At 31.2% G+C, this 8,708-nt stretch overlaps 1 protein-coding gene across 1 annotated transcript; it reads right to left on the reverse strand.

The window, feature by feature from the left end:
• Positions 1-2,800: 2,800 nt before the first annotated feature.
• Positions 2,801-6,811, reverse strand: LOC120270227 (protein SIEVE ELEMENT OCCLUSION B-like). The gene is given in 7 exon segments (XM_039277252.1): positions 2,801-3,288; positions 3,290-3,709; positions 4,010-4,635; positions 5,123-5,196; positions 5,651-6,099; positions 6,188-6,295; positions 6,559-6,811. Coding segments are annotated over 7 exon segments (2,073 nt in total). The 5' UTR covers positions 6,757-6,811; the 3' UTR covers positions 2,801-3,090.
• Positions 6,812-8,708: the final 1,897 nt, after the last annotated feature.

Consider the following 8,708-nt stretch of genomic DNA (forward strand, 5'->3'; position numbering starts at 1 on the left):
ATTTCATCCTTTTATTCCAAGTTAAATTATTTAAAGGTTCTTATTATAGTTATGACACACACACATACATAAACTGAGGCAAATTATATATTCTCCTTCAATATAAAAATAGCTTATTTGTATTTTTTTTTTATGCAAATTATATATGCTCCACATGGTTTTATTTTTTATTTTTTAATTTTTATTTGTATTTCAAATTTGTATCATTGATTCTAATATATCATATATGTTTACATTTAATTTAAATTTTATTGTTATATTACCATTATTTTATTAAATGTAAAAATTTTTATAGGCGGGAGATCCTACAAGTAGTCCTCGTTCTCAATTACCCACTCAATTTCATTTTAGCGATAATGATCTGGTACAATTTTTATAATATCATCTTATTATATTTTTAAATTATTAAAATTATAAATTGTACTATTTATTTATCTATTTTTCTTTATTAATTGATTTAGATAGACACTGACGTATTTGTCTATTTTTTTTTGTAGATAAGAGATTACTATGATAAATTAAAACCAATTCTATAGATTGAAACCTTAGCTTTATCATAATATTTGAAAGTTATTTTTTAAAGATTTCTAGATCATTTTGACATTGTTTAAATTATTTTAAAATTTTAAAATTATAAATTACATTATTTATTTATCTATTTTTTTTTATTAATTGATTTAGATAGACACTAATGTATTTATATATTTTATTTTGCAGATAAGAGATCATCATGACAAATTTAAAGACAATTATAGGAGATTATTCAGCTTGAGTATTATATGGTTGTTGCATTCTTTCAGGTCTGTCATATTTGATATTTATCAATTTATTTGTGCATAACATAATTGTTTTGAAATAACATTTGAATAGAGACTTAAGGCTTGAATTATCTAACTTAAATATCTAATATGGTTGGTAACCTTTTTTTATTTTCTAATTTTATTGCAGGAAGTTAGGCGTTATTAATGAAGAAGTGGTTCACAAATCGGCATGGGTTATTCTCTTTTATGATACAAGTGATGGAGATCCAGTTTGACATTGATACTTGGCATTAATGATTTTGCAAATGGTTTTTGTGGAGAAGTGGTTTAGTTGATATTGTTCAATTAAATATTTGTAAACAAATGGTTGAATGAAACATTTAATTCTTCAATTGAGTATCCGTAGGCATTTGTATGGATTGGAACTTTTTGAAATAAATATTTACGCATTTGGGTCCAATATTGCTACGATTTTTTATATTGTAGAGAAAAGTAAAGAAAAGTTAAATCTTTTACTACGCAAATAATTGTGTCAAAAGAGTTATAAAAAATGACAAAATCACTATGATATTGAAAATTGTAGACAAAAATCACTATTTTCTATAGCAAAAGTTGTAGCTAAATTTAAAATTCGCTACATTTTGAATGTCGTAGACAATGATCACCTATTTGCTACAATTATATAATCATAGAGAAAATATCATTCATTATCTACAATTAAATAATTGTAGGAAAAAGATCATTCATTACCTACGATTCAATAATCGTAGGCAACAATCATTCATTATCTACAATTATACTAATTGTTAGGGAAGAAAAGAACAATAGCCTATAATTTCATTCATAGCCAAAATGTTTTTTCCTTTGCAATTTCTCTACTTTAACAACGAAATTCCATGCATTTTTCTATGGAAAAAAAACGTCGAGAAAGAATTTACTTTTGGCAATGAAAACATAAATTCGTAGAAAAAGACTTTTTACCTACAGGGCGTTCTCTATGATTTGGTATATGAGTTAGTTACGTAGAAAATAAATTTTTCCTATGCTTAAATTATATTTCTCTACGAGTTGCTTTTGTTGGTCACATTTCTTGTAGTGACTATCTTACTTTTTAACACCATCTAATAATTGGAGATTAAAATCTTATGTTAATATATATCATATGCTTTTGATGAAGGCATACATTATTACATAATTTTATTCCCTGTTTTTCAACCCTTTGCTATTACTGTAGCAGAGTTACAATAGATTGGAGAATTCTCCTTAAAACTTCAGCTCCTATTCTTCTTTTTTCCTTAAATCTTTGATCCCTTGAATGCTATTAGCTTTATAACTTCTTTGAAATTCTTGACCAAATTTGTATTTTAGCTTGTCAATCATTCTTTAAGCTGTTGGATTGAAATTTTGAAAGCTCTTGAGGTGTTACTTTAATACTTGTATTTTTGGGAAGAAGAGCGGAGCGAATCCACTAGAGACCCTGCGACGCCATGACAGTCCCTCGATGGAACAAGTGGGAACGGGTCGACACACGTGGCTACTGAACCACCCATACTACAATTACTATTTCATAACTCACTGTAAACGCGTCTGTCAGACTTGAGGAGCTCTATCGATGACCAGCAGACTTATAGATCCAGGTCGTCACTAATACTTGTATGTTGGGTTGTAATACCATTTAGTTTGCATTGAAGGATAGAGGAATGATTGGTAGGGAAAAGTTGGAAGTTTTTTGTGTTGGACCAAAGTGCTGTTGTTAATGTATAAGTTTTGTTAAGGCCCAGCAGTATCACATAATGTGTTATATATATAAGGCTTGTAACATAAAAACACAGAAATAAAAAAATATAACAAATGTAGCAGCCTTCCCAATTTCCAGCTCTGTCTCCGATCGTTCCAGTTTTTTTCAGATTTTTTTGTTTGTGATCGATCTTTGAAGCCTTGAAGATTAACAGTTTGGATGATTAGAATGCATTTGAATAGGTTAAGAAAAGTTTGGTGAGTTGCTCTTGGAGTTGGCATGCTTTTAATGTTTTATGCATTGGGTTTGGAAGTTGTAGGGTGATTTTGTGCTAGAAATCGTTGAGATTTTTCAAAAACTTTGTTGGAAGATGGTATTGGTGTTGTATTTGTTAATAATCTTGTGTGGCTTGAATGTTAATTTGGGTGTTTTTTATATTGCTTACAAGGTGTATGTTATAATGCCACTTAGAGCTTTGCCTTAAAACTATATATATATATATATATATATTACATCTAAACAAACAAACATACACTAATTAATGTCGATGACACAATTAAAACTACAGACATAATCACACCAATCACTTGATCACTCATTACAACAACGGTATAGAACAAATTGGTCCATTGGTTTCTTACACTCGGCACAAACAACTTCCTCTTTGATCACTCCGGTCTCACCAGGCAATATCAGTCTTGTGCAATGTTCATGTGTCCAATACGGTGCGAGCGCATTCTCAAGCGCCCGAACAAATCCTACAAGCTCGATATTGCCTTTCCAACCATCAAAATTCATTCAAACAATCGAGTAACTTCTTCGCCGATGACTTAACTATCTCCATCAATCCCCTACTGAAAACTGCCCAACCTTCGTCACTGCCGTCGAAACTCAACATTTGGGTGACTTCTTGCATGATTTGATCGGTGTCAACAGTGTGCCCGTGTTGCCGTTTTGAGTGCCACATGCTTTCAATACGAACCCAGAAGAACCAGATCATGGCTGGTTCTTCCCAGTAGCTGCTGAGTTTTTCTGCGGCGATTATGGATATAATCTTTTTGTTCTTTTCTTTGCGATTGCTTTTGCCGACGTACACCATTTCTATGGGGATTCTTGTCTCTTGAGTTATGTGTTTCATTGTTGTTGTGAATTGCCTTATCCAGTCTATGTCTTCTCCTCCATATAGGCAGATATGTCTCCCTTCTCTCGCCTGACATTTGTTTCAATAAGATAGTGAGTTGGGGATCCGACTTCTTTGATGTAATAATTCATGTGTTGCAGGAAACTTGAAAGTAAATAGAATGTAAATTTAAAGTTTTGTTTGGCTTGATAAATTACAGCGTGTTTTTGAAGAAATCTTCCCTAAACATTGGTTTAATGAAAAAAAAATATTAACTAAACTAAAATCAATCAAAATTTTATACTTTAAACTTAGTTTTTATATTTTTAATTATTAATAGTAAAAGAAATTATAAATTATATAATATAGAAAAGTTATTCAAATCCATACCCATTCAACTATTGTAGGATCAATCTCATCAATCAACAATTCAAGCCTCCAAGTCTCCTCCTTCCAAAGAGCCTCTTCCCTTGCACTTGTGAAAGGGAATGCCAAACTACCCCAAATCCACATCATGTGAAGTGCATTAGGACACACCACCTTCCCTTGTGGATCCAACACCACCAAAATTGGCTTCTTATCAAAATGCCACACATCTCTTATGTATTTCACAACTGCCTTATCTAACAGGGCTGGATGTTGCAAAGAGTACCATGGCATTACCGACGATAATTGATCAAAGGTCGTTTCTTTAGATGGTAACAAAGAAACATGTAGATTAATAATGGGAAGCCATACAATCTCGTAATGTCGCTCTACCTTTCCTTGGTGTGTGTCATTATATATTTGTATCAATACAAAGAGCTCTTCAGGGGTGATATCAAGATCGGTGATGAAAAGCAAGACTATCTTTCGCCTTAGTACGTCAACACGGACTCTTTTCTTAGTTGTGCCCTCAATAAGAGGTAGGTCATCTTTTGAGTATATCAATGCTTTAAGGATCTTCATGTTGTCGAGGTGAATAGTTTCAAATAGTCTCACTAGTGTTTGGTAAAATCTCGATATCTTTTTATCATCTGTAGCACAATATGTTTTTAGATATGTAATTACCACCTTAATTATATAGTCTATAATACTCAATAAATTTAGCTAGATAAAACTCCAAATTATACATGACTAAATTGATTTTATTAGTTAATTAATTTCATAATAGTATTTAAAAAAATTATTAATAATAATAAGTACAATTATCTTTATAATAAAATTGTATAATTGCTTATACATACATATAACGATATATGCCACCAATGTCAATGACTTTTGTGCATATACTTTAAAAATAATAACATATAGCATAATCCAAAATATCATAATTTTAAAATTTAAGAATATAAATAAATCTTTTTATTCAATCTACATATTAAAAAAACTTGAAAATAATAACTACCCCTCGTATAAACCCAAACAATGAACACCAGTTACAACTATGATCATTTTATCAATAAGATATGATATTGATACTAACCAATTATTCGATGGCAAAGGGACAATTGCTTTTCTAAAGGTGGCCATGAATGTTGGCAACTTTGTGAGCTAAACTTGACAGCTCCCAAGCCTCAGTTGTGGAACTCATGTACCTAAATATACATAAAAATACAAAGGAAACTGTTGAAAAAAAAAATTAGATATATCATGAGTTTATATATATACAATGAATACAGAACCATTGGATAATGCATAGCTAACTACTGAAATGACGATCAAATCATACAATATGACCAAGTCTCAAACATACTAATTTATATTAGATTTTTTTTTTTTTTTGAATAATAGACGACAAACGTTTTTTTTTATGAATATAAACAGTACTAAACAGTACTAGAACCCGGATGTATAGTATATGTACAGTATGAAAATAGTATATGAATCCCGGATGAACAGTGTATGAACAGTACAAAAACAGTACTGTTGGGGGAGAGATTTGAAAATTTATTTATATTAGATTAGGTTTGGAAGTTTTGATAATAATGTAAAAGAAGTACCTAATAATTATATATAGATAGATAGTAGATAGTAGATAGATGTACTTACTCATGGCCAAGACCAATAAGAGCAATGATCTGAGAAGCACAAGCAAGGACACTCCTAACAATCCAATAAACAGCAGTGGGGATATGAGCCATGGCCAAGTTGATATCAGGTGAATCAAGAGGAATGTACTCAGTGGGGAGTTCCTTGAATTCAATGATGCATTTAGTGACATCAAGCATGGCCTTGATAAGGTTATTAATGGCATCAAACCTTGGCTTTAGGACATCAGTTTGTTCAAGTATGTCAGGGAGTTGTTTAAGTTGTGCTATGGATTTGGCCAGTGGATTCACAGTGTAGATTTGTGCAGAGAGCCAGAACCCCCCATAAGTAACGGCAAAAGCTGCAAGTGTGAGCACTAGTTTGGCATCCCATGTGTATGTTGAGAGAGTTTGGAATAAGGCTAGTGCTGTTGCATGAGCTTCTCCACCACCTGAGCACTTGTAAGTTATCTGCATTTATTTAAATCATAAGTATATTAAAAAAAACTAAGTAAAGCATTCCAACTTTGAATGTATATATACTGTTGAATTAAAGTACCTCAGATGAAATCCTGTGGATTGGGTATGCAAGGGCCTCAAGCATAGAGGTCACTTCATACTTTTGTGCCTTGTCTTCCACCAGTTCCAACTCATGAGCTTGTGGTACCTGCATCCAAACCATTTTTGTCTTATAAAACTCACTGTTCTTCTAATTTATTTGCAAGAAACTTGAGTTCGAAACTGTACTAACTATTAAATCCTTTATGAGGTGGTTTCAATTTAACTTTGTGTTTGGATCTTCAAGTTAATTCCAATTGAATTGAACCAATAAAAATATATGCTAGATGTATCTAAATTCAAAACATTAATGCATACATAATTCCCTATCACTTTTCCGATCAAACATAATGGAAAAAGACAGTATCATACCATGACTGCAGTAGGTGTGGCGCGGCGCAAGATGTCCTCTACAAGATTCAAGATCGGCCTTACTTCAACTTCGCGCCCATCTGGAGCATGTGTCGCCAAGATCTGCTTCATGACAATAGCATCATCAGATGATGAAAATAGGTGCCGTTCACCCTTTATCAGTTGCATCCTTTGTTGTTGCTCCACCGTGCCAGCCATTTCTTACACCGAAACTTTCTCTGAGTAGCAAAGGTTATAAACTAGCAATGACAACTTAAGCATATATTTTATAGGACCACCAAGTACCAAAAGCGAATAAAGTTTTTGTGAATCCACTACCTTGCTTCATATCAAGGGTTTGTATTTGTTCTTTAGATTAGGCTTTGATATGTCATGACACTAGAGTTCTATATAGTACTAAAGGTAAGTATTATGATATACTTAATTGGTACCAAAGAGAGTTAATCATGAATCAAGATCTTTATTTATTTCTAAAGAAAGACGCTCAGTGAATTTTGATGAACATCATTGTATGGAATTTGTTCTTGCCTTTGGGTGAGAGCAATTGGTTAGATAAAGTTTGGATATTTGTAATTCTCTTTCCTTTTTGGCTACTTCCCTTTATTTTTATCCCCCTTTACGTACTGTTTGCGAATAGAGAGCTTGTATTCGAATAATGTGGACGTAATTGATGTATTTATATTTATTTGTTTCCGTTGTACCAATCTTAATGAGTTGTAATAAGTGAATGATCATTTTGGCCAATGTTGTTTAATTAGGGACGGATTCATTTGTTTATTGTCTTTCAACCTTTTTTGTTTGAATTGATATTATGTATTCCAGAACTAAAATAATCTAATTTGGTAATTTGGATTTATATCTGAAAATTGGGTTATGATCAAGTATTGGCTCTTTTTGATATTTTAGTCAATATATATATATATATATATATATATGTTTTGACCTTCTAACCAAAAAATATATATTATGTTTTAATTATGTTGAAATCTACATTACAAGTAAATGGGAACCAAGAAATTCCATATAATTTATACACAATGAAAGCCGAATCATATTATATATTAATAACTATAGTTATTAATGATTACCTAGAGGAAGGATATATTGTTGAAATTTATATGTGGATAAATTGTTTGTTTGCTGTCATGTATATATATGTTATGATAGTTTTTGAGGTAGAGGGCGACAAGCGCCAGTGCGCGAGGCGGTGGGAATCGCACAACGTCCCTCACCCTCTCGAAACCCGGGGAGCGCGGTCAGGGGGAATCGAACTCGCGTCTCCTCCAACGAGGGGACCCGAGGTACCGCTAGGCTACAAGCCCTTTGGTATATGTTATGATAGTTTGTCATTGTTGTTAATTCCTGTTTTTTATTTTTAATTTCATATTTTGAAAACAAAACTAACAAATCAATGTTTGACACATTATTTTTGTTTTTAAAAATTTTGGTAACAATTCTCATCTTTTCAAAAAAAAACACAAAACAACATTTATATATTTTAAACTTTTTTGGAAACATTTTCAAAACTCTTTCTCCCACCGTGAAACCCTCCTCTTCTACTCATCTCTCTCTGGTTTTTAATTTTTATTTTTAAAAAAATATCAAATTTTCCCATATTAATACCAATAGTCTAAAAAAATAATTTTTTTAAGAAAGAAATTTATAAAAAAATTATTATTTGGTCTTGATATTTTACAAATTATCTTGTATACTATAAAAAAATATATTTTTTTAAATTATTTGTGAAAAATTATTATTTAACCCTTGATTTTTTTATAAACTAGGATATAACATATAAAAAAATATTTGTAAATATCTATTGTTTAAGCTATTAAATTTTTATTAATCTCAAAAAGACTACACCTCTATATTCCCCTCATCCCCTTTATTTTTTTAAAAATCGGATGTGTCTAATTTGAATATATATATATATATATATAATATTAAAAAAATTTAAAGCAAAACCCCAAATTTTTAATTCTTCAAATCTGTAAACCATACATCTTCGTCTGGTTCGGCTATTGGCACCAAATAATCTACAACAAATGGGCTTTAGAGATGAAATTGCAACTAGGTTACTGGAAGATCATCAACATGTATAATTTTTTTAAGTTTCAAATAATGCAATTTTTATGATATTTTTTATCCGG

The sequence above is a fragment of the Dioscorea cayenensis genome, chromosome 10 (genome assembly GCF_009730915.1).
Source record: "Dioscorea cayenensis subsp. rotundata cultivar TDr96_F1 chromosome 10, TDr96_F1_v2_PseudoChromosome.rev07_lg8_w22 25.fasta, whole genome shotgun sequence".
Classification (NCBI taxonomy): Eukaryota; Viridiplantae; Streptophyta; class Magnoliopsida; order Dioscoreales; family Dioscoreaceae; genus Dioscorea; species Dioscorea cayenensis.